General features: G+C 38.1%; 1 protein-coding gene across 7 annotated transcripts in view; it reads right to left on the bottom strand.

Moving 5' to 3' along the window:
• The window catches only part of LOC146768712 (uncharacterized), a 63,476-nt gene extending 36,307 nt beyond the window's left edge, over window positions 1-27,169 (bottom strand). For 6 of the 7 annotated variants that reach the window (XR_014955338.1, XR_014955337.1, XR_014955341.1 and 3 more), the window contains exon 1: window positions 12,258-27,169. Coding sequence is in view for 2 of the 7 variants with exons in the window: in XM_085579711.1 (XP_085435837.1) it covers window positions 12,258-12,564 (307 nt within the window). In the remaining 5 variants the exon portion in view is untranslated. The remainder of the gene's footprint in view (window positions 1-12,257) is intronic. The other variant, XR_014955339.1, reaches the window with a different exon arrangement.
• Window positions 27,170-27,447: the final 278 nt, after the last annotated feature.

Genomic DNA, 27,447 nt, shown 5'->3' with positions numbered 1-27,447 from the left:
ATTTCTGGTGCAGAGCACACTAATAATCCCAGATAGTAATTAAAAAAAACTATGCAGAACAATTTTCTTTGCAAAAGGCCATGTCAGGATGTGATGTCAAATGCCCCTAAAATAACACATGCAATATCTGTTTTCCTCCTGAGCTAGGAGCTGCCCATTCCTGGAGGAGAGAGGAAAGACTGTGCAGGGGAACTTCTTCCTGGAGATTGATGAAACAATTGCTGAATTGAGAAAAACTACCCCAAAGCATCCTGGGCAGAAAGGAAAAAAAAAAAAAACAACAAAAAAAAAGAACTTTTTTTTAGCATGTATAAAGATACCTAAATATACAAAATGATGCTGTAAAAATTGGAAAGTGAAGGTGTCACAATGCCAAAGTACCCTGTATTTATCATAAAAACATGGGAACCCCCTGCTACCATTGTGCAGATGAAAGCTTTAATTTTTCTTGCTTTGTCCTTCCTGATGCCTATTAAGTCTTGAAAATCATCCATTTATGGTGATTCACAAGCTGGGGAGGAACAGTGCAACTGGAACCCCACACACAGAGAAGACAGCTTGGCTGAAGAAGCAGTAGAAAGAAACACAGATAAGAAGTCTTTTGTTTGAGAGAATATTTCCTTTTCCTAGCTGCAGTTGCTAGAGATGTTCTTTATTACATGAACATGCCTAAAAATCTGCTAGGAATCTTAGGCAGCTGTCACAGTGTTCAGATTTGGGATGTGAGAGTGGGTTTTATTTTCATTGGAGTGAAATGGCTGGATAACATTCTGCAATAGTACAGCATATGAATAATTCAGCTGCACAGAGGGTTTTATAAATGAAAATAGAAATTATTTGACACCACTTTTTTTTTTTTTTTTTTTTGTAATTAAACTAATTAAACCAGCTAGCCATTCTTAAATCCTACATTTTTTTCCTTGTATCTCTCTTTTTTCATCAATGATAAATGTAGGATTTTTCCTTCAGGAGTTAGTGTGCTTGTTTTGACATTGGTAAAACCAAACTCTTTTGTTAATTTTTAATTAAATGAGCAGAATATGTCCTTCAGTCTTCTTCGTTGCTGCAGCTTCCTCCAGCATTCACTGTATGACAATAGAGGAAGAAAAACAATTCTGTATCAGAAATGCAGATAATATGTATTTACCAATGCCACCAGGTAGTTTGAGTTCTAATTTTCTTTGCTTATATGTTTAGACTCTTAGAGAATGGGCACTACATTTAGATGAACTACTTCCCATCAATTTTTTGGGGTGTCAGCCTAAAGTTACCCATCTGATTTACTAAGTTATTAAACACCAGTTGGTGTTAACAATCATGTTCACACAGCTCTACCAGAAATGGTTCAAATGGCTACTGTCACCTGGAAATTGTTTCCTCCTGAGCTGAAAACATTACATTTGTGTGAGCACTCCAGGCTGCTTCACAGCAAAGTAACCATAAATTAACTTAAATCACCTTCAGCATCATAGGTCAGGGAGCATTGGTATAAGGTGAGAACTGCCAAAAGGAAAGATAAATTACAGCCTGCAATTATCTTACATTTTTTTAAGTTACATTGATTAGAAAGCACTTTTTGAGCCATAGCAATTAAAAGAGGAAAACAAAAGATATAGCATCACCACTATGGGTGGAGGGAGTAGAGAGGGGCAGCTTGAAAACATTCTAGGCATGGTCCCCACCTAAATGCTATAGATTAGTTTTTTTAGTGGAATATATCTGGAATATGATGATAAAGGCAGGGTGAATGGTCAGAAGCAGGATATGGAAGAAAAATCTGAGGACAGACTAAAAATCAGCTTCATGAGGAAGGGCACAAATCCAGTTTGTGCAAAAAACTGGCTTCAGAAATGGTGGATGTGACAGCAAAAATCTCAAGCAAATTTCTTGTGCTGGGAGAGGTGATTGCGAAAGTGAGCCAGGCAATTGAAAGTGCAGATTAATATTCCTGTAAAAGTGGCTGTGGACATTATTTATTAGCACACAGCCAGTCTGCATCACTCCGCTGAGCTGAAGGTGACCCAGCTGTGTCCCTGCCTTTGCACAGGCTCAGCAAAAGGCTGCTGGGGCATGGGGTATCCTGAGTCCATGAGCTCCTTGTGGGCATGCTGCTGTTGTTTCAAAGGATGCACTGGCATGAAATGATAAGCCAGGAGCATGTGGCAACTGTGATGCCACAGAGCAGATTGAATCTGCTGCTAGGAGAAAAACGCAATGAGGAGGAAATGAGGATTGCTACCAAATCTACTAACTAGAATGAGCACAGGAAAACACCCCAACAAATGTCCTTTATGTGGTTAATAATGTCCCACTTGATAAGCTTTTGCAGTTCAGTTGCAAAAATGTCAAATATCAATTTATTTGTATAATGCACTCACCAAGGTATGTCATGTATTTCCTGAGAAGCTGAGAGGTTCACTGTGCTGCAGCCTGCAGCATGACCTCTTGGGGTTGTCATGGACCTATCTTGTGTTTTCAATTTATGACCATCTATCATAAACCAGAGAGACAAATATTACTCGAGCAATGAATGCCTTGCATGCCTGACAATATGATAACATGTTGGAAAATAAGAATAACAGTATTTGACTATAAGATATTAGTTACTAGAGCAAGATGCAGAACACACAAACCACTCCTGATCTCCTTTCTTTTTCTTTGTTCTGCTCAGCTTTTCATGCACAATGAGCATGCCTGCAGCCCAGCCTCAGCTGTCATGGGACCTTCTGTGCTATTTGTAGGAATAACTATTGATTTTAGGATAGTAGAAGATTGATCACTGCTGAGTCTGTGTGTGGGACTGAGGTACCAAAATCTAATTTAGGGAAGTTCCAGTCAAGCTGTGATGGGATCCTTTAGTTATTAGTGAAAAGCAGTATTTTGTTTCCATTTTTTTAGGTAATCGCCTTTATCGATCACAATGTTTGTTTTCACTTATCCCACTCCCAGAGGAGAATTGTGTTTAGTTGAAAAAGAGTTAAACCAGTTTATGTAAAAAAGGAAATATTATAGAAAAATTGCTCTTGGAATTTCTTCAATCTCTTGTTCCAACTACAAAGCACATTCTTAAATTGCTTTGAGATAATGGAAAAAAGCAACACATGTATGTATAAATATACATGTATACATACATATACATAATGTATATATATATATATTCTGTATGAGTGGATACCTGATCTGTCATTTGTTCTAATAAGCTTGAACAAGAAGATGGAGTCTGAAAAATCTGCCTTTATTGGCTGTGCCATAGCAGAATGGCTATGTAGGTAGTCTGAGCAGCACTAATTGCCCTGATCCTTCCATTTCAGCTGCCACTTGCTGCCATCCTTTGAGGACCCTCTTCTCCCACCTTTGCCCTTGGTGATGGTAGTTTCAAGTAGTATAAATTCACTACAAATGAATATTGTACAAAGTACAGCTGATGAGCAGGTATAATCCAATTGATTTTATTCTGTTATTAAGTTTGTGCAAGACATTTTTGCATCAGAAATTTAGGCAATTCAGCCAGTTGATTAAACATCAACCTTAAGCATTCATTCATGCACAAAGCCTTTAGGACCAGAAAAGATCTCCTGAACATAAAAGCTCAAGACAAAATGGGCATGTCTTGCTGCCTAAATACACACATTTCTGAAGAGAAGAAAATTTCATGAGTAGCTCATGAAACTGTCCTCACAAAGAAGGTCTTCTTAGGGGATCATGGGTAGAATTTGCTAAAGATAGCTACCTTTTCTAATGCATTTCCTTTGAGTTAAAAAGTCTCACTCTATACTAGAAAAAGGAACTGGTGTCAACCAAGATTAATAATATAAAACTTTGATCCCAGGTTCAAACTACACCAGTAAAATCACAGTGACCTTGTAGTGTTAGTGTCATAACAGTGAATCCTATTTTTTTTTCCAATAATGTAGTAATTTGGGATATTCCTTGCAAAGCAAGAAATTTTGTTTAAAATTAAAGTAGTTGGCTGTAGCCACTGTTCAACTTACTACTTTTCAAAATTCTCTAGCTAAGGGGATTGTTATTTCTGGAGGCAGATGTTGGAGGAAACCATGGGAGTCTTCAGAACATAATAGGGATTACTGGCTGGCAGAAAGCCTTCAAGCTATGAGATTCTTCCACCGAAGAATTTTTAGATTAGATTGTCCAAACATTCTGTCCAAATCTTGTGATAAATACATCTGAGAAACAGAGGATATGAAGTATGGAGCCAAGGAAAAACAGTATTATTTTTTAAAAAGTACTGGTTTAAAATTAATAGATCTAAAAGATTATCCATTGAATCTTGTAAGGTTTTCCATTCCATTTTCAGATCTCTTCCTGAGAATGTCATATAACACACTTTTTAATAATGGACTGAATTAGTGTAGGACATTATTTAAGGGCCATACACCCTACTCCCAATTACAGCAGCCATTGCAGATGAAATTACACCCTGTAATGAGGATATGAGATCTAGAGGTAGGGGGTAAATGTGTGGCTTCTCAGAATTTTTATTATGGAATAAGAAGATCTCCTTTGAAGAGCCTCCTTCTGGGAATTGTCCCTGAGGAAGACTAAACACCAAGTGTGGGACAAGCAGTGTACGTAAAACTCAGGAAGAACCCAATGTTCTTGTCCTTAAAATGACTTATTTTACACATTTCTGAATTTAGAGGTGTCTAGGAATGATCTATATGGTGAAGGTAATGGTTGTTTACTCATTCTCACAATCAGATTGCTCTGATATATGAGTGATCTTGGGTAGAAAGTGATAAGCACAGGCATTAATCCAAACCACCCAGAGCTGCAGGAAGCCTGATGGAAGCAGGAATTACTGCTACTGCCACCTGTCACTTCCATTCCTTCAAACTAAGCATATGTAGAAAAAGCTGTACAATTGAGATTTAAGTACCTATGGCAAATCTCAAACTGAGTGCAGCAAATAAAATAACTTATTCTATTTATTATTGAAGTTGCTAGCTGGAAAATTTTGCTATAATAGTTTTGAATTGCTATAAATTGGTTTCAAATTATAGGAGTAGAGTGGTAGATAACTGAAGTGTTGGTTTGGCTGGAGAAAAAAATGAGTAGCACATCTGGGTCAATCTGTGCTAGAGTCACCTATGCATGGACTGGCTGCCACAGGGGGATCCAGCTTAGCTTTAGATTTGGTGGAAACACCTGGGAGTGGGTATTTTCTCATACCTGTAGCTCTACAGTGTGTTTTCTCACTATCATAAGCCTGACCACCATTTTTACAGTAATATCTCTAAATTGATATTTCCACCTTCACTGTGGATTTGCACAGTTTAGAGTCACTTTCCCTGATGCACAATATGCCTTTGGGTTTCTGTTTATGTGCCAACTTGTATTTGAAGTGGGCAATTTATCTCTCCTTTCCCCAGCATGATTTAGGCTTTCAGGGACTTTGTAATGAATGGATACCCGATGGTGACCGAGTCTTGACAGCAACAAGAACCAGATACACACCTTGCAAGTCCTGCTGGTCAACCAAACTTCTTGGTGTTACCCACCTAATCCTTACTCAGCTTTCATGCTCAGCCTGCCTTTTCATTTTGAGTCATTTCTGTGGACAGTTTGAACTGATTTTCAAGTTACTCAAAAGGAGTTTTGCCATTAAATTTTGGTATAGGTATACCTACAGAAAGGGAACATAAAATGACTATGAACTTAATAAAACCAGGTTTATTTAATAAAACCATTTCCTGAACAGATTCTGTGGTATTCGTGGATTAAATATTTCTGAAGCTTGAAAGGAGGTGAAATGGAAAGAGTAACATCAAAGACATTAACTGTCCCCATAAAGAGAGGTTGGAAAATGTAATTTATATTTCTCAAATTATTTGCTTGGGAATAAAAGACTATTGATGTTTTATTCCTTTTCTGAAAGACTATTATATCATGTCATGATGTGATGAGGTTGAGGATCTAATTGCTAATGATTTTTATCCTGTTTGGTTACTGTTTGCTAGGCCCACTCTTTGATGAACATGAATATCTGCAATCAGGAAAGTGGTGTTCGTCGCAGTAAAGTGTGTGTGTGGTAACAATCAAATTTTTCTTTCATTTCCATTGTCTATTTTTTATCCCTCCATTTACCTATACTTTCCAACTTATTCCAATTATTTTTAAAGCTTTCACTGCTCACTTTCATTGCTGGTAAGAAGAAGCTGACGTGGCTGAGCATTGCCAGGAGCAGCTGTGGAAGATTCAATCTGCCCTAAGGAGCACTGTGACCAGGAACAGCAGGATCAGCTAGGAACAACAAATAATGAAGCTTCTCTTAATATGAATTGATGTTTCCACAGTTGTTTTCCTTTCCTTCTCCCTTTCTGAAAAAAAAAAAAAAAACCAAACAAAAAACCACCCAGAAAACAAACTTCAAATCATATTATAATGCTATCAGATTACAGCAGCTCTGAAAATTGTGTGCATTGGGAGGCAAAGAAAAATGGCAGATTTTCAATTTCTTATGTTCTGTGTGATTCATTTGCAAGCTGGATTGAAAAGCATCAAGTGGAAAAGTAATGCAATCAAAAATTAATCAAAATTTTGCTTCCATTGCAGTATAATAATTATAATAAATAAAATAATAAAAATGGACTGGAAACAGGAACTGGAAAGATAGGAACATCTATCTGTTACAGATAGATGCATTTCATAATCAGACATGTAGTTTTGCAGGTTGCATGTCCCTGATCCCACATGTCTGGATGGCAGGTAGAGCTGAAACCTGGGCCTTCCTTTGCACCCTGAGACCTACTCCCCTGCCTGGGGTCCACAGGGGATTTACACCTAAGAGAGATATTGCATCCAAGGAGTTCAGCTTTCCTAGGACACTGATTGATCTCCCCAGCATGATCACAGTCCATTGCATGCAGAGCTACATTTCTTGTTCTAGAGCCCTAAGTTTGTCAAAACAGGCTTAGAAGAAGTCAGAATTATTTTTTGTTTTAATTTGTGACCTGATTAAAGGCTAAATGCTATAATCCCAAAGGCCCGGTGAGAATGAGAGGGTGACTGACAGGTGGAAACTTCCACAATCTGCTCAGGTCACTACTGGCCATAGCTGGGGAAGCAGAGCTGCAGGAATGCCCAGACTTGGCTGGCAGTGACAGAAAGCCCCTGGGTCCTCAGGTCCACTGGATCCTGCAGCCTCTAGCAAAATCGAAAAGCCAGAAGCCATCTATATTTATGAATGTTTAGTATGCATTACAATTTTTCTTCAATTTGACATTAAAGTAACAAGCATAAATTCAAAAAGTCCCTGCAATCAAAGGCAGTGTCGAAGGACAACTTATTTCATTTGAACCTATGATATGGCACTCTACAGCAGTTCCTGTGCTAAAAATATATTTAAGTATATCATACTGAGATTGGTTTTTAAATAGTAATTTAGTTACTCTTTTGAACATAATGCTTTGATGTCTGTCTATTTATAATTTAATTTCAGAATCTACAAAAGAAGTAAAATAAATTTTTCATTATGGTTTCATGTCGATTTCAACATGAAAGTTGCAAGTTGACTAAATGGCTATATATATATAAAATTATATATTCTGTTACAATCTCACTTTCAGAATTGAATGCTTTACAGTTCTCAGGAACACCAAAAATATTCTCCTGTAATTTTTAAAGTCACTTTTAATGTGAAAAATCATTCTAAATCTGAAGCATATTCAGCTGCCTGATGCACCAGATAAAGACAAGAATTAATCTTTTGTTCTTGATTTTTGAAATAAACTGCATGAATTCATAGAGGCAGCAGACATACACCACACAGAAAACCAGGGCACTGAGTTTATGAAATGGCTGTGTTCTCCCTACTGATAATTTACTGTTATTATCTCTATTTGCCAGGATATTTTTGCCATTTTGAGATAAACCTTGCTTTCAGTTTTCTGACAGGCATAAATACCTCCCTTTTACTATCTTAATTTCTAAGGCTTTCAACTGCTTTTCAACACTTTTAGACTGAAATTTCATCTGAAATTTTCACCATGAGGGGAACAGCTATTTGCATCATAATTTCTTGTAATTACCTTATCACTCAAGAATGTGATTGCTCCAATTTGTGTGTGTGTGTATACTATTCATATTTTTGAGACTTAGAAGTAAAAACTGAATACCTGCATTGTTTTCAATTTGACTGGCATTACTTTGAAACACCACTTAGGCAATATCCTTTTGCTCAAAAATAATTACCAGCACTCCCACAAGCACAGTGTATTCTAGGGTTCTGACAGCAGACAAAACTCACAGTTTTGCCTTGTTTTAACATTTGTGAAATCACAAACTCTGTTAAAATGGCAAAATCCCTTGCTGTTAGGATATCAAGTACTAAATGAAATAGATAAGAAATGCAGATGTGTGCTGCAAACAACTGTGTACTCAAAAAATAGTATATTTGGCAAGTGCCTGAACAAACAATGAGAACAATATTGCTTTCTAATAAACTCCAAGCTTCCAACTGTTTTCAGCTCAAGAGACCTCCTTAAGCTGATGTGGTTTCTGTGTAGTTAGGAAACCACTAGTTCACCCTTCCATGAAGTTATCATCTCTTTGAACCCACAAGAATGGGCGCTACCTTCAGTAAGCTGAAGCAAGGAACTCAGAGGTTTATCATGTTTTCAATTAAGAACTCCATGCATGGCTGTCACCTAACCATGCCCGAGCAGCACACAGCTTTTCCAGCTGCTGTCACCCAGAGAGCAAAAGAACCATAAGTAGAACATCATATGCCATTTATGCCACTCCACATATGCAATTTATTACTCCACTGATAATTGCACACTAAAAATCATGCAGTTACTGAAAGTCCTTGCAAATTTTCTGCTTCACCAAAACTTCAAGAAACCTGAGGCCTCTACAAACAGTTTATTATTTCTTTTTTAACAATACTTTATCTTCTAATGCTTTGGAAGGCATCTTGTCATCAGCTTTGCCTCTCAGATAGGGGAATGCATAAAATACAGTTTAATTTGGAAAAGCAAAAATAGATAAAACATCCAGACCAAGCATGTTGCCATTTTGGTTCATATTTTTTTTTTTGAGTCTGTGTTTTTGCAGCAGCCTTTAGTTTGATGTGACATGCAGAATTTTTGCTAAATCTGAAATTGCTTTACCAATCATAGAAACACTGCAGTATTTCTGCCTTAAAATTCACACAATCTATTTCTTCTGGGTGTTTTTCACATTTTAAATTCCCTACATGTTACTTATGCCTTTTTTTTTTGCTCTTCTGCCAAGTGTTTGAGGCATTAACTTTTTCAGGTTTTCAGTCTCTCACAACATGTTTGCAAGAAAACCAAGACTCTTCAGAAAATAAATGGTTACAAAAAAGAATAGAAAGAAAAACTCTATCTTCTTGTGTCCACATGTCAAACTTGTTTGTCAGGACCAGTCGTCTGTTTCCATGAAAATCCTGTCCTAGACTGTCCCAAGGATTAGAGACCTTACAGCTTCTAAATTCCTGGTCATATTGTCAAAATTTGGACAAACCAGAAACCTGTTTTTTTTCTGGACACCTGGAAGCCTCATGTTCCTTAGCTAGTCAGTGTCAGCCCCATGCAACCACATGTGGAAAACATGGTTGTAAATCCTAGCTTGGCTCATTTATTTATTTATTGCCACTTGTTAGGAGAAGCAATATGACTAAAATTAACAAAGAAGTAAAAATTTATTAGTTTCTCCCAGAAGACATTGCAAACATACTTAAAAGAACTATAAGTTGCTATTTTCAGGAGGTATTGCATCACCTCAGCTCTTCCAAAAATTTTGTTTTATGTTTTTTTGGGAAAAGATGCTGAGGATTAGTCACAAGTTGGGAGATGACTGCAAAAACATTTGGAAACTGCTGGCAAGCTACAGAATTAGGGAGTTTTTCCCTGGTCAGCTCTGATGCCTGTGTAATTTCAGCGTGAGGGATGTTATCATGTATGAAATGGCATCTAAATCTGCCACAGTCTATTTGGGGAGTAATGCCAAGCTTGTTTGGAGAATATCCAGAAAATATTTCCTTTACATCTCCCCAGCAGCTTGCTCCTTTCTCATCTGAGTTACCACAAAGCTGTAGAAGACTCTTTGTAGAATAACAGACAATAAAGACAGTAGATACTATGTAAAACAGAAGAGCAAGGAGCAGCAATGAGTGAAGCACACAAGACACACCACTGATGGAAAATGTGCAGGGTGGCTGGCGCTAAGCAGGGCAGGCATGTGTGACCAGCAGGACTGCTGAGAGATCTTTCTGGCCAAGGAAATAGTTCCCTCCTTTCTCAGCCTGTTCTCTACTACCCCTCAATTACTGCTACTCCACTCAGAGGAGCTGCCCAATCTACATAAGCTTACTCAACAACACTTGCTGCCAGCATCCCACAACCATGGGACTCCATTTTCTCTGTTCCTGAGACATGCAACAGACAGTGGCAAAGACATGGTACAATAAATTCACATTACTAAAGTGACAGGAACACTAAAATGATTTAATGGCTAGAAAAGTACCTAACTGGTTGCAAAATGTATCAATTCGACATCTATAGTTCTTTAACACGTATTTTAAATTAGGTGCTTTTGAAACTGAAGTGCTTTTGAGTCATAGTACAAGTTAAACATCCTTAAAAGAAACACTTAAAAGGCTTATAAATCAGTGTTTAACCATTTAAGAATTTTAATTTAATTTATATGGGGGCTTGAAACAAAACCTCAACATCATATTTTGCATATCCTTAAACTTAATCCCTTTTTATTTGGATTTCAGTGGCCTTCTGACTGTTTGTGTCATTTATGAGCCTGCCCTCAAAAAAGTTGTGCTGGCAAAATTGCAGTAAGGTATTTCTTTTTAATAAATCTTAAGGTGATTAAAATAATATTTTTTTAGAAGTATAATCAAGTACTGCTAAGGAGAGATCAATTGTGCTTGTCTGTATTTTGGGTATGCAACTTTGAATGCAAAATTTGCCCTAACACCATGTCATGTTGCAATATGAAATAACATCAAAGAGTTAGTAGAAGTTTTACATAAGAGACTTTTCTTTAGGAAAGTGGGAGCTCATTGAAGTTTTCTATCAGAAAGAATACTCTTTCTGTAGATATTTCTGTCAGGAAAATCCATGTGACCTACTGCATGTGTAAATTTTCATGCCTGCCTCAGGTATTTCAAAATTCTGTGCTCATAATCTCATTTCTGCATTGATTCAGCTTTCCATTATATGCCCATGAAATAATTAAAATACATACATACATATTTAATAAATTATGAAATTTAATTCTACTTGGCATATGCACCGTTTCTCAATAGGCTTAACTTTACAGGAAATATATATTCATCTGTGCTATTCCATTCCTTAGCTTGTTTGGGGTAGGAACAAAGTCTGACACAGATGCTAAATTTCTTAGAGGGTTCAGTTGCCATTAATTTTAATTCCTAAACTATCTAGCATATTGGATTGTAAAATCTCAGAAATTCAGTCAGCTCTCAAAGGGTAGGTTATGTTGTATTTCTGATACACAAAGGAGAGACTGAATCTCTGCTTCAAACAAAAAATTACTATACTATTAGAAATCTGTATTACCTTTCAATGCTTTCATGGTTTTACTTCCACAGTTACCTGAGGCTGATTGTAAATAGCCAAGCTTTACTCCCAGAAGAATTAGAACTGAAAAGTCCAGCCAGACAAGTCACAGCCATCTTGCTTTGGACTTTATTATCTACACATTGGAAATCTGACTTTATTATGCTTTCCTTTTTTCACTTTGTACTCTCACTTGCACTTCGTAGTCATGTTTTCTAATAAAACCACAGGAATTCTGCAATCCCCACAAGTCTGGGTGTAGGATTGTTACTTGCCACCATTTCATCCTCTTCACTGCAAGACACCATGACAGGCGTATATCTTTACAAGGAAGATTGTAAGAAGTAAAGATTTAATTTTTTCTGAAACTCAGACCAAGAATAAAATATTACATAGAATCACAGGAGCATAGGATGACTCAATTTGGGAGGAACTTTGAAGGTTATCTAGTTCCAACACCCCTCCAAAAAGAAGCAACATCTTCTGCTAGACCTGATTTCTCAAAGCCCCATCCAATCTGGCCTTGAACCCTTCTGTGGATGGGGCATCCACAGCTTCTCTGGGCAACCTGTTCCAGTGCCTCACCACCCTGACAATAAAGCATTTCCTCCTAATACCTAATCTAATCCTGCCCTCTTTCAGTTTAAAGCCGCTCCCCTTTGTCCTGTCACAACTCACCCTTGAAGAAAGGTTCTCTCCAGCTCTCTTGTAGGTCCCTTCTCTCCTGATGTGATGAATCTTCCCTTTTCAGCCTGCAAGGCAGTGAGGTGGTTCTGAAAGGGCATGTCAGGCTTTGGGGGAACCCTCTTCCTCTTGTAGGTTCTTGCTGTTGCAATCTTCCGTTCTTCTGTGTTACTGGCCCCCTCCCTCCCTTCTGTGTGTGCTGTTGGGGGAGGTTTAGGCTGTTTGACTGAGGCTGTGCTGGGACAGCCCAGCTGTCCAACTCCTTCTGAGTCTCCCTGGCATTATGCAGCCCTCTCGCCATGTCCTGCAGCTCAGCCACCAGCAGGAGGTCCTCCACTGGGCACACCCTTCACAGGCAGGTTTGCTGACTGTTCCTGCCCCAGGAGACAGGTCTTGGCACCTCTGCAGCCTGAGGTCTGCACAGCAGCCTCTCCCTTCAGTTTGGAAGAAGATGTGGTGTCGTTTGCTAAATTAACCTGCAATCATTCATATTTGTTCCATTAAAGAGAGGGTGTAAAATCCCCTAAACTAGCAAAAGATTTGTTAACTGTGTAATTGTCATCAGGATCTGGTTCACAGCACACAGCAAATTCTTCACAAAGCAATGAAACAACAGGGGCAATATGGGACCTTTCGTGCAATGAATCATAATGTTATTGATCACTGCAGTAATTTATCATACTTGCCTTGCTCCTGGCATTTGCTCATTGATGGATTCTGTTGGTAAAGAAAAATACGGATTGCTTGTTATCATGGAAATTTGCAGAAAATCTAACTGGTATAAAATGCAGTACATTCTTGTGTTCAAAGCCATGCAAAACAGAAAGACCACAAATAGAACAAGGTAATTTGTTTCATGGATATCCAGGAGAGGAAGTAACCCTGCAGTTTACTCATAGTCATTTAAAAAATATAAATTACTAACAATATACACAAACTGCAAAATAACTACTAGGGAAAAATTTCAGCTCCTTATATTAAAAAGGTACAGTTAATGATTTACTTACTGTGAATTTTAAAATTTCTATATTTTTTCTCTTTTCTATCTCCTGACAGAGTTACCTTCATAAGGACTCTTCACATGAACTTATCCAAAGCTCTTTTAAGTGCTAATAGTTTTATTTGAACTTCAAAGAGGATATGTACAGAGGGGTATGAATTTATAAAGAAGAGTAAAGCAAGACCTAAAATATATCAAAGCATAAACAAGTAAACCATGGACTAGGTTTTAGAGAAAAGGTTAGTAGCTGAAAAAAATTTAAGAAATTATATAATTGCTTTGTGTATTTTATAATAAAACAATTCCATCTTCCAGAATTTTAGGAACTAGTACAATACAAATATGTGATTGTTGCCAAAAGAGAATAGAGTGACTGCAATAGTCACTGTGCCATTGTCCCTGACATAAAAAAGGATCTTTGACAGGTGTGTCTATTCAAGAAGCATGCTCCTGTTCATTTTTCAGTAGAATGGTGAATTGTTATCATTTTGAATGCTGGAAATAATTACTACCTAAATTATTTGTAGCCATAACCTTCTTGTAGGGCTATGCACTGTAGGAAAAAAAAATCTTGTCATGGTTTACCTCCATTTCCTTTGAATACTGAACTATGTTGAGAATAGTAGGGCTTAGGAACAATTTAGTCTGTTGCTCCTTTAACAGACTGATAAATACAGATTTTCTTAATACTTAATGAACAGTTTCTTTCTTGCTACTTTTTTAATTATGTAAAATTACATGTCTCATGTACTGTTTGTATCTTTTCTGCTCTTTTGATTCAGCTTCTTCTCAGTTATTTGTGTTTTGTGATTTCTGATCTTGCCTGTGGTTCTACAGCTTTTATTTTGTAGGGCAGAAACCACCACCATCACTAGCAGAAAACACCAGTAGTTTTCCACACCTTGAGCTTGCAGAGGTAAAGGATTTTAAAAACCTCAAAAGGCAACCAATCAACCCTCAAAGAAAAAAAAAACCTGAATGTTTGTAAAAGGTGGATTAGGGGTTCACGAACACTAACCAATATATGACTGAGAAATTCACTGGCATGTTCTCACAGTACATCCAGGTAGTTGCAATAGTTAACATTGTACTAAAAATAACCCTCAGCCTTTGTTATACAGTGCTGACATGATTTACCAAGACAGCTCTGGCATTCTGTAAGTGCAGGCATATCCATGAACTCTGGTCACAGCCTAGTAGGAAAGCCTACCAGAGTACTTTTTTGGTTTTCTTATTTCTGCTTTTCTAAGAAGAGCAAGAAATCCATAGCCCGATTCTGTTGTGCCTCCTAAGTTTACCTTCCTCTTTACTTTTTAATTGCCACTTGTAACTATTGCCTTTATGATACTGTTTACATTCTCATCTTTGAGAAGTAATGAGAAAGGAAGGCAAACTCTTTTATCCAGAGGCAGGCTGTTAACTCATTCTTTGTGCAGTGAGAGATGTTTTAAGAGTTTCTGCAGTTCTCAGAAACCTAAGGTGTGGGTATATTCCCAGCTCATCTTCCCCTTCCCTTCTCACAGCCTTGCTTACACATGATGCTCCCCTGGTGCACTTCCATACAGACAGGTGGGAAACGCCTTGAGGGAAGTGTTTCCCTCTGCTTGCTGTATGAAATGCACAGGACATTTCTGGATGCTTTTTGTAAGCAACAATTATTTGTGTATAACTTTAGGACATAGATTCTGACCATTTACTATTCATTTTCAGTACATTTATGTCATGGTTTGACACTGGCACAATGCCAGTGCCCCCATGAAAATGCAATCTCCCAACCGAATGCTGTGAAACGCGATTGAGAACAGAGCAAAGGAGGCCCAAGCCTAATAACAAGAAAAAAAAAAAATATTAAGCTACTACTACTATGCTACTATAAAAGAAAAAAGAAAGAAAGAAACACACACAAAATTCAAAATGAAAACTTTCCAAAGCATTCCTTCTCCCACCACCCAACTCCAACAAACCACAGTGAGACACAATCTGGACCCCAATCAGGTTGCAACCCTCCAGATAATCAACACCCAGTCCATCGAGGGAGAGAGGAGCCTCTCCTGTGCCACAGACCCCCCAAGAAACACAGCTGCCACATCCTGTGCTTCCATGTCACACATGGCACCGCCTGGAGAAAAAGTTTGTCATGGTGACCCTCTCCTTTCCATGCACAGTGCTCTCACCACCAATGCATGGATGGACAGACTGCTTTTAGGATTTTTCCTTTCAAGGATATCCTGTCAAGAGGGTTAAAAAACAACAGTTCAGTTTTTCATTTTTTGGGACCACAGTCCCCCCCCATTTTCCCATTTTCCCCTGGGGCCGAGGGCCCAAGAACAGAGATCTTCTTTTCTTCTTCTTCTTTGAGGACAGGGGGCACCACCACAAACCTCCCTAACTTTCTCTGTTCGCTCCACTTCTGTCTTTTCCCAGCTGAAGCAGGTCTCTTGGCTCACTGGCATACTCCTAAAATACAGTCTCTCTTGGAGGAGAAGATTGGTTCAGTTTGTGGCTACCAAGAAAAAGTCCAGCCAAAAGCCACTCCATCATCTCCTCCCACCTAGAATTTCTCCTTCCAACATCCCAGGGTCCAAGGTGTCCCTCTTCCTCTCTTTCAAACCGAGGAGGGGAAAAATTTCACAAAGCTTTCATTTCTCAAGGAAGGGTTAAAAGTCCCGACTCCCAGGGATGGCTCGATGCCCAGACTCCGGCTCCCACAGCAGCTGGACACCTTGCGGCCCCTCCTGCTTCCCGTGGTGAACTGCTGACAAAACCACCGCTGTCTCTTTCTCTTTCTCTCTCTCCAGAGAGACTCTGGGAGGGGAACAGAGACATCCCAGATTTCCTCCACCCTTCCATCTGCAGGGGCCAGCCCGGTTCCAGTCCCTCCACCCTTGGGCCCACCTCAGTCAGGCCATGGGCCTTCCCCTCCCCACCCAGCCACGGCCGGGCAGGGGAGAGGCTGCACTGCGCCTGACCGGAACCAAAGAGAGCGAGTTCTCCTGGGAATTCTGCTTTTAACCCCTCTGTGTTCTCAGAGGCGTGTCCACCTTCAATTGGTCAATATCCAAATTGACCTCTTCCTTCTGAGAAAATTCTTTTTCCGTGTCAAACCACGACAATTTATTATCTATTTGATAGACAAACAGGATTTCCACAGGAATCCATCAAACCATTAAGATTTGGTCTTATTCTTATCAAAATAAGGCTTTCTGTTGGCGTCAAATGTTGCAGGATCAGGCAATCAAATCAATAAGCCTTGGAAACATTCTCTAGCACTGTAGTTGAGCTGAGTGAAATACTTAGATTTATAAAACTCAGTAAGCAAATACTCTATAAAAACAAAAAGCACAAGAGCTCAGTCCTGCAAGGATTTGAGAGCTGTGGTTTTGATCCAACAAAGCACAGAAGTATGTATTTAGCTTTAAGATATTTTTGCCCCTGGGTATTCCTATGCACTTGAGTTAAATATCTATTTAAGTACTTTACTGGCCAAAGCATTTTTGGCATCTTTTGAGGCTGTTCTTACATAAGACTTCCCTCTGAGATCTCAAAGCATTTCACAAAACACACTAAAGACAATTCTTCAAAATAATACAGTAAAATACTGTTGTAGGACAGAATATTGTATTATTCCCCTAAGTAGTTACAAGATTTCCATCCATAATTGCCTCACCTAGTTTTATAAATATGTGATACAAAAATATTGACTACTTTTGCTCCATTTACTAAAAAATACCCTTCTCCAGTAAACACTGAAATAAATGAGTCATGTAAGAAAGGTAGGTTTTAAAGTAAGTTACAATGATGAAAATCCCTAGCTACAGGGATTTTGGGGTGTGTTTTTTAAATATCTTTACCTGGAAAAAATTGAAAACAGTAATAAGATAAACTAAAGACTATTTTATACCTCGGTTCACCTCCAGCCTCCCTGATCCTGCCACTGGAACATATCTATTCAATAGATTAATATATGAATATATACAATATATTCATACATGAATATATATCCAACATTCAAAGGTAGAACAGCTCTGCAAATAGACAATTCTGGCTAATATAAGGGCTCTTCATTGACTGTGGGGAAACCTCTCAAAAGTGTGTCAGGCAGGTATAGAAGATTAGTCATCTGGAGAGGTTGTGGCACTATGGTTTATAAAAAAATACAAACAAATGTGTTCAGGTAGCTCAGAAAATAATTGAGAAAAATAATATTTTGTATATGATGCAGTAATAAAGGAGTACTGTGGCTGTTCTCCATGTCTACTAAAGCCAGAAGAAAAAATAATTAGTTTAATTTTCAGAAATTGAGATATCTGGCAGATATTAGAGAAAACCTTCTTTTTAAGGGTAACATAGAAGAAAGTGCTAAAAGCCTTTATAAGGCTTTAAGAAAGATAGTAAAATCCCCAGCCCTAGATGATTGTGATTCAGAGAAGTATCTCTCAGAAGAGATGTAATCTCACTTGATTACTGGAACATATGAAAGATTCGTTTTAGGTCCCTTTCACTACACATTTCTGTGATTTTTATGATTTGACAAACCAGTGGTAATTAAAACACTAGCTTTTTGCTATGATCTGCCAGATGGATCTAGTGATAAATTGCATTCCCTTTGGCATCCTTTTCTCAGCAATACAGAATTTAAATGAGAGCTGACCTAGTTTATATATTCAGCATGAAAATACTTGTGCCTATTTAAAAGGTAAATCTATTTCTAATAATGTGCTATTTCATTCTGCCAACATAATTCCAAATGGCTCTGTTTAAACATGGAGAATATTTTTATTAGCATTTTTATCATCTCTGTCATTAATTTCCAAAGCCAGAGCATTTTCACAATACCTTTGGCATTAGTAGAATGAGGTCTTAGTTGATCCTAAAGGCTACAAGCACATGTTACTGTTTTACAGTGATTGCTGTAGTTTCTCTCCTCCCTCCCTCTTTCTTCTTGCCATCCCCAGTCACTCATCTCTGCCATGAGAGATTCATGCCTCCTCGACTGCTGGGTGCTTTATAACCATATTTTTTGTTTGTTTAAATTTAACAATCATGGATTAAGGTTTACATTCACATTTGACTGGATGGGCATTTATACACAAGGTGCATACATGCAGTGCTCTGAGTCACATGCAAGCAACTGGTGTAGTGAGCTGTGTGGTGGTAGTCTTCTCTTCTGCACTTAAACTTAGGTACTTTTCAGAAAATAATTCTATTACTTGTCTTATTTTATGAGCGTGTCATATTCCTCCAGCACAGCACCACTTTGGATCTAAGATAGCTTTATGCTGGGAAATGAGTCAATTTTTCTTTCAGGATTCTTGAAATGTAGAGATCATGCTAAAGGCATTGGGGACAGCTTGATAGAGTGTCTAGTCTGACATTATATCTGCAAAATGTGCTATATTTTGATGTCTCCGATAAATCACAGTGTACTTCTTTTCTTTCTCTCTCTTTTTTATGAGAATACTCATAGAACAATGCAGCTTTGGGATTTGAAGGTGAACTGCAATGAACTGAATTGAGAGCCATCCTAAGTATATTACCCAACTGAGGAAGAAAATAACAGTTTAGAATGTATTTTTATGGAAAAGGCATGAACCTTTGTTCATACTGTGGTTCTTGGCCATGTACATTCACACTGTCTCTAAAAATGCTTTAGTCTCAAATATTAACTTGCATATTGTCTTTAAGTGTCTCCTGTTTTACACTAAACCACTTAGATAACTCTAACATGCTGTTTATAATTTCTCCTAACAGGTTTCAAAATCTTTCCAGTAATTTCTACCATATGTTAGGGGAGAAAGACTATATAAAACTTCACTAAGATGGCAATTACATCTATTCATGGTCCTCAGCCTCTTAAGTTTGGCTATGGAGTCACAGAACCACACAATCACCCACATATCTGTAATCATTAAAGACTCAAAACATATGTATTGATTTTTCTAGAGTAATTGACACATTAAAGTAACAGAAATTTCCAGAATTTTCTGGAAGTAAAGCCAGGAATTCAATCTGAGGCACTGCAAGGAAAAACCCAGGCTGGAGGTCTGAGCTAAGCATTATGCTTAGGAGCCCCAGAGGCCTCTTGCAGGCTGCTCCCACACAAGCTCCATGAGATCCGACACAAACAGGCTGGCAAGAAACAGATACTGATTGCAGGAACTTGGTGGGCATCTACTAATTGAAGCAGAAGTTTTAAAGTAGATGGTTTCCTATTTCTGCTGTATGACTCCAAATCCTGCACAGGACACTGGATTTGATCCTGCACAGGATACTGGATTTGATCCTGCACTTCTTTTGGAAAGGTAATATATTCTCCTCCTAGAAGCTCAGTGTGCTTTCAGCTCAATGTGCTTTCAGCATTCAAGTGATTCAGTGTGTTGTTAAAGTTCTGTGTTCTTTGTTCTATAGGTCAGCTAGTTCTTGAACAGAGAGAGTGACCCTCTTTACCAAACAAAAGCAGGAGATCAGAGGAAGCACAGCTGACAGTTGTACCACTGCAGACCAAAGCAACTAAGTGTTCAAGCACAAAAAAAACACAATGGCCTAGCATTTTTTTTTCTAAACAAAGCGTTATCTTTTTTTCTCTAGCAGCAGAAGGTAGATTTTGCTCCACCAAGGAGCAAGGGTGGGGCAAGAAGTAAAATAGAGATACTAGAAAAGCAGGGAGCTCATTCACCTCCAGATTTTGTTGTAATAAATAAATACACTTTGGGGCTTCACTTTTTTTTGCCAAAGGTTATCTTTTTCCTTTTCTGTTATTATTATTAGAAGAAGTATGACCTACAGAGTCTATACTGAAAAGAGTATGACAACATGTGTATATTGTCCTACTGCACCATGAGAAAGTGTTGCAAGTCATTGTACTGGCAATTTCCTTTGAACAATTTCTGAAGGATAAAACTATTAATGTTGCATTACTTTGGCTGCCTTTCTTTATTTGGGTTGTTACTTGGAATCTTTTGAGACCATCTTTTAACCAGTTAAATATATTTTGATATTTGCAATGAGGGATTTCTTTGTAAAAGCTGACTGAGTATCGATATAAAAAGAAATGAGTAGCTTTGTTCACTTTAATGAGTATGATGTGACATTCTTAAGCCAACAAGGATAGCACTTCAAAGTGCTACCAGACTTTTAAGCAGTTAATCAAATTACTACACTAATTCCGAATGGAGGAGAAAGAAGTCATCAAACTTTAGAGACTTTTAATGTAAGCAGAAAGTGCAATATTTACTTTACATGAGCACACATGAAGATATAAAGAGAATTTAGGCTGGCAAACTGACCCATTCAAAGGAATCTAAATGTCCATCAATGATCAATTTTTAACTGCCATCAAATCCAATCTTAAAAGAAACATCATGTTCATTTATTTGCTTTCTAGGTAAATATTTTCAAAAGCTTATGCAGTTAGGAAAACAAAATGATACATTAATAGAGAAAGTGTTTTCCTGAAAGGAATGACAAGCAGAGGATTTTAGATATAGTGATTTTAATTACCACTTTTCTGATGTTCAACAGCTTTGAAAATAGTGAAAGACTTGCTGGGAGTGAGGGAATTGTGACAACCTTCCCTGCAAAACCACCTAACAAACCCCTGCTGATAACCTTTTCACTGGAACAACACACGTCTTGCTTCTGTCAAAACAGAGCAGCTACAAATTACCTTCTGGGCTAATTTCCTAGGCTGTAAAGCAAAAATTAACAGAATAACCAGAGGATAATTTACATTTGAGGGGTTCAGGGCTGAGCTTTATTAGTTATGTTTCTAAAAGTGAGACCAAAGGTCTGACACAGGATACTCTTGATGAACTGCCCAACTTGACAGCTCTTGACTCTTAGGTCCTCCAAAGAACTGAAAGATCTCATCTATAAATTTATTTATTTTGAAGTCAGACACACAGTCTCAAGGTACTTAATGTCAAGACAACTATTCCTTGCATTCATTGTAACTCAGCTGATACTGAGAAAAGGGAACTTAAAAATAAAAGTAATATTACAAGAATGTAAAATGCAATGAACCCACTTACCCAGTAAGCAACTGCCCACCTTGCAAGTGCAGTGCCTACCTTCTCACTTCCCAGGCTCCTTCACACATTTACTTCATTCCTTCTTTGCAGGGAATTTCAGTCACATCTCCTCTTCAACCTTCTCTTTCTCACCTTAATGTTTGGGGAGTAGACTGCGCTGGGTGGAGCACTCTCTATTTGGGTTAGAGTGGTGGATTTTTAGCTAGTTTTTGGGTAGAAGGAACACAAATCTTGAAGCACAGGTGATTGAGTGCTCATTTGAAAGCAAATTAACGAGTTGGGTTTTTTTTTCTTTCAGGATTATTTATATACTTAATCCAATGCCTCTTGCAACACAAACTTATGAGGACCATGATGACAACACCCAAGCATTAGATACATGTTCCTGAGACTTTTTTCTCCTTCCTTTCCTTTCACTGCTAAGTAGACTGTGATTTTACACATGCAGAGAAGCAAAACTTACTATCAGGCATCTAAAATAAGGTACCCACAGACTAGAAGGCTCAGTTGAAATCTTCTATTCTCTGACTATCTTTTTAGAAGCCTTGTGTAATCACATTGATTTTTCAGCTCTAATTAGTGAGCTCAATGTATTAGAAGCTGTGAATTGTCATCTGAAGGAGTCCAAATTTCCATAAAAGTCATATAAAGCATTAATTATAGGTGCATCTCACTCTGAAAGGACATGACTTACATATTAAGTCCTTTACTATATAATTTCTGGCATAAGTGTTAAAGCATTATCATTTTAGGCCCTCATAAATCTGTACTTCCTAGAAAGAACCAGAAAAATTTCCTAGACAAACACCTAAGACCAGTACCAATTTTTATATTCTGTAAAGTTTGTATAATCAACACATGCCAACAGCCTTCTTCTGGGATATAGATGCAATACATCAGCTAGAGTTCTGGGCAGGTATGTAGGTAGAAGAAGTTGAAATCTAAAAGCAAAATAATGCAAACTTCACCTGAGTCAACCACAAAGTTTGTCTTTATTACCTGCCTTTTTTATTTGGTAATTAATCTAGTTTATTTATTAAATTTTATTTGTTAACTCAGTTTTCCTCCTGCAGTGTTTAATCTTTAATTAATCTTTTTCAGGAATCTATTAATTTTTTCACTCTTGTTATTAAAATTCCAGGAAAACTATGTGAACCCAGTTTATGCTGCTGCAGTCAAATCCCAAAATAAACCTTAAACTCCAAAGATGGGGATAACCTCTAATTAAAAAACTCCTGTCCACCAGGTGCTGCTACCAAAGAAAATTCTTGTTCCCAAGAGTTGCTTTCTGACTCTTAAAAATAAACTACTCTCATCACCACAGAATATATAATATTTTATATCAGTAGCTTATTTTAATTTTGAAGTGCCTGGTGTCTTTGTGAGCCATGTAGTTTCTCAGCAATTTGGGTTGTTTCCAGATGAAGATATTTTTGAAACATTTAAATGTGTTAAATTTGTGGACAATTACATTTTAAATCTAAGCATATGGTTCTATTGTGTTAAATCCTTCAATAATTCTTTGAATATCTCTTCTCTTTCAGTTAATGTCACAAATGTTTTCACTTATTACCATATTCCATAAAAATATTCCCCATGTGTCATTCTAATTGTATTTTATTTCCTGTTGTAACTCACAAAATATATAAATAATTTTTCATGTATCTTCTTATTTCAACAAATGTCAGCAATAATGCATGCAGAGAGTTGTTTTTTTTAATAATCACTCTATTTTTAATTTTTACTACATGCCTTCTTAGCAGTAAACCAAATATCTTGTACAATATTTGGAAAAGCATTACTGGTTCATATTACATGTTTTTAACCAGAACACAGCAATTGTAAGGAAAAAAAGAGCAACTTTTGCCAAAGAAATTCAGACAAAGGATATAAGGTCTTTTTTCCTCATGCAAGGAAAACTATTTGTCTTATATTTGTGTTGGAATTCACTGTAACTAATGTTAGCTCAGTAGTTTTTGATTTTCTGTAAGTGTGCTGCACTGGGCTCATCCTATTGTCTGATCCTTTGTGGATTTCTTTTGACTTCTTGCATGCCTTTTGCACGTAATAATGCACCAAAAAAGGCACAGACCTTGATGTCCAGAGCAGAGAGAGACTTCACAGTGGCTTCTGATGGGAACAGTCCTGTCTACCCCTGCCTGTTCCGGGGCTTCATGTTCCCACCACCTCTCTTGCTTCTCTGGTGCCTGGCAGATGAGCAGTGAGCTCATGAAGAAAACTAAACCAGCAGAAAGCCCTTGCAGAGAGCAACTGTCCTGGGCCAGGGCTGGATGGCAAAGGGGATATAACCACGGAACTGGAAAAGAGGGGCCAGACCAGTTTACCTGGCAGCAGCTCACCACTGATGTCTTGTGAAGGCTGACCTAGAATAGAGGCTAGATGGAGTTAAAGAATAAAGTGGATATTTATTAGAAGGCCTCAATGGATACACCTTGGGCAGTACCAGAGCCCAGCCAGGGCTACACCCAAAATGGTCACAAAATGGACAACCACCCACGAGGTCTATCACATTTATAAGTTGTGGCTCATTAGTATGTTGGAGTAAATTGTCCAATTACAGCTTTAGATTATGAAGTCTCATCCTTCTTGTTTTTATCTCTTCATTCTGCCATTGTTTATGCTCTTGGGTTTGAGATTTTGATCAGTTGTCCTTGGTCCCCAGCTAGAGAAGGAATTGTTTTGTCTATTTACTCTGTGAAGAGAGTTTACTATCCCCTAATATGGGGATAGTACAAAAGTACACACTCAAGCAGTACAGAATCTGAAAAATACAAAAGCTAAAACCTGAGGCATCACCATGAGGTCAATTTGGTCTTAAGGAAAAACCTCACCTTCACTTAGCAGCCTGGTAAAACAATTGAAAATTAAACATCTACTGGGTGCATAACTGGGTGTTACTGAATATTTCAAATTAATTAACAGTTTTGCTCCCTACCTTAGTGTCTCTTGTCAAAACATTAATGTCTCTGTCGCCTAAAACATCAGCCCAGACCTCTCATGTGCTGACCACCAGGCACAGGAAATCAGCTTAAGCAGGACTTGTGCAAGGCAGCAGCTCTGCAACCTTATTGGGGAGAGTGAGGAGAGGCTGACAATAGATATGGGAATCATTCATCACAAAAAGCTTTCATTCCTCCTTTCAGTCTAGGTAACAGCTCTAATTCCTCAAGTTCTGTTTTCCTGCAATTCTGATGAATTTTTATGGATATATTATATCACAAATATTGTTGCAAAGGTATATATTTAATGTTGAAAATCCAGGTTGGGAACATCAGAAAGACTTTATACTTCTGCCTCTCATGTTTGATGGCATTTTGTGCATTTTCAGACACACAGATGCATTGAAGCCAGACAGTTAAAAGGTCAGTGTTCAAATTTAGTTTGATTGGATTAATTAACCAGAAGTTTCAAAGGAGCTTGCCTGGGATTTCTGTTTCGCTCCCAACAACAAGCTGTCTGCTCCAGCTGATGCCCTGCAACCCACTGAAAGCACAGCTGTCAGACCTACTGGAGACCCAGGAGCCCATCCAAGGAGATGCCTTGCCCTGAAGGAAGTGGAGGGAAAGCTCAGGCATCCAGTAGCAGCCAAGCATTTCTGGCTGCCCACACCCCACAGCCCTGGCTGGCCTGAAAGCCTCAGCCCAGGCAGAGAGCTCCTGGTAGCTGCAAGGCACCAATCCATGCATAGCATTGTACAAGAATTCCAGAGAATTCCCTCTGTAAGGAGTGCAGGTCACTCTGCACATCACCCAGCAGGTTTAAATGGGCAGGCAGGGAGAGAGGGAGGGAATCAGCAACTGCAGAAGACAGGAAGAACAGGTCTACAGCATTATTCCTGAAACAGGGATACACTAAAAAGCAACTTCAAACACTGGTATTTGGAATTGCGGGAGTTGTAGTCTCAGGGTCCATCACACAAGGGAATTCTAGTTAAGGGGTCAAGCAGCAGTTGAGGCTGGAATATTTGTATTGAGATAAAATTGCAGCATGTAAATTAGCAACAATCTCATCAGAGACTTTGGTTTTCTATGACAATGTGATCATGTCTCTTACAGCTTGCTTGGATACACCAAAAATGAACATGCATCTTGGCCAAGCAAGAAATTCACTTTTATCACCTGTTGCTTTCATTTTATCTGAAGGCAAAGCAGTTTGGATTTTTTCTTATTATATTCATTAAATACCTGCTTTGAAACTAAGGTTTCAAAATCCTCAAAGACAAAAGCAATCAAAGAAGTTACCTCGTTCAGCATTCAGGGAGTCAGGGAGTTTACTTTTTTCCTTGCCTGATGTCACAAAGTCTTCCTCTAGAAGTTTGTATTAGCTTTCATGGAAATAGTTGCCTGGTAATGTGTCCTTCTGTGGCTGGTAGGAAGTATTCTCAACATCTCAGAAAAAAGAAGTGTCCCCCACACAAAGCTCCTGAAAACAATTAATGAAAATGAATTTTTTTTTCCTCAGAAAACATCCATATATGTGTCATTTTCAACGCAGTTTTATTCTGTTTTCACTCTACTTAAAATAGTGCTATATTTTGTGTTTCAAACCATATGTACTATATAAATGGAGCTACAGGTGAATGGAGCAAACAAACCATTTTAAAGGGGAAATTACTCAGGCTGTAGTGAAGCATGAAAACAAGTCACTCTTCCCTGCACATGAAAAGAAATGTTAAAATAATAAACCAAGACACTAAAGAAACATCATGTCACAGAATGCCTCAGGCCAGTCTTGTACTAGCCAAGCAAGAAAAGTACCTGATGACAGCACTCTGGAATGTCTTTTGCAAGGAGTGCTGACCTGATAGTGCCCTCATTGACTTAAAAAACTCCATTGTGTGAATGTTAAGAGATAAAATTTCAAATACAAGTAAAACATGTTTTCTTCTGAGAGGTTGGAGTTATCTGGAAAAAAAATCATGAGGCACTGTCTGCATGTCTGCTAGCTTGTTGAAAGTGTTGGAGGGAGTTAAGTTGAATTAATGTGTCACTGATCCAAATTCGAGAACAAAACCCACAGTTGCAAGGCAACAGTTTGATACTTTCTCTTTCAAACCTTGAACCATTTCTAGTCATATCTAAAGAACACCAAAAACAATATTATGTGAGAAAACTCAATGAGAAAACATTAAGGGAGCAAAAAGGAGAACAAAATTATCTGTCTCTTGTAATCTTGAAAGTCTGCACAAGAAAATCTCCAGTCCACGTGTATACTATTGTAGGCTCTACAGTCCTGCCTATATCACAGATGCTTTTATTGTTCAGAGCTACTTGGCCATAGACAATAAAAGGAACATCTGTTTTCTGTTTTTAAGATTGAAGCAGGAATAGAAACAATTTTTCCCCTTGGGAGTTCAGTCACTTTCCTGATGACAGTGTTAATCAGGCAACAAACAGAGTTAGAAATATGTAGCTATTCTTCATAGCCTGATGAGAAACAGCAGTGACCCCAATCCAGTAACATTAATAAATCACTAGATGGATGGCAAAATGTAAGAGGACTGACTGAAAGTTCTACATTTCCATTTAAATTTTTAAAAAATCTCATATTGGAGGTTTATTTCCTCAAAAGAAATCTCATGTTGTTTCATGAATTCAGTGTGAAACATTTGACATCCACAGCAGACATCCTACCTTCCTTTTTACCAAGGGTCTTCCTCAACAATCTCTCACATCCTCCTGAGCACTCTCCTCCACACAGGGTGCACATCACCGCCCATTGCCCACAAAGAGTTCACTGCCTGCTGCTCCTGCCTGAGCAACACACTGCCTTTAGGCCAGAGTCCTCCCTGCACTTTGCTTTTGCTCATTCCCTCTTGCAGGTGAGCTCACTTCTGGCACACTGTGCCTGGCCAGAGCACTGTGTGGCCAGAGCACTACCTTTGTTGGCACCCTAAGAGAAGGACAGGATTCCTGTTCTTCACAGCCTGAGGCTTTAATTCCTTCAATTTTTACATCTGCTTTTCCAGTTCAGGATATTGCAGATGAAGATTTTCTGAATGTCTTTGTTATCCTCTTTTTTTTTTTTTCTTTTATTAAGGGAGGGACATTTTATTAAGAGAGGGACTGCCATAGCATGGGGCAGAAAAATACTAACTTTCCAGAATAATAATTAGAACAAAGGGGTAATGATT

This window comes from Lonchura striata, chromosome 1, assembly GCF_050655825.1.
Source record: "Lonchura striata isolate lonStrDom1 chromosome 1, ASM5065582v1, whole genome shotgun sequence".
In the NCBI taxonomy this organism is placed as follows: domain Eukaryota; kingdom Metazoa; phylum Chordata; class Aves; order Passeriformes; family Estrildidae; genus Lonchura; species Lonchura striata.
This window is presented reverse-complemented; position numbering and strand designations above follow the sequence as displayed.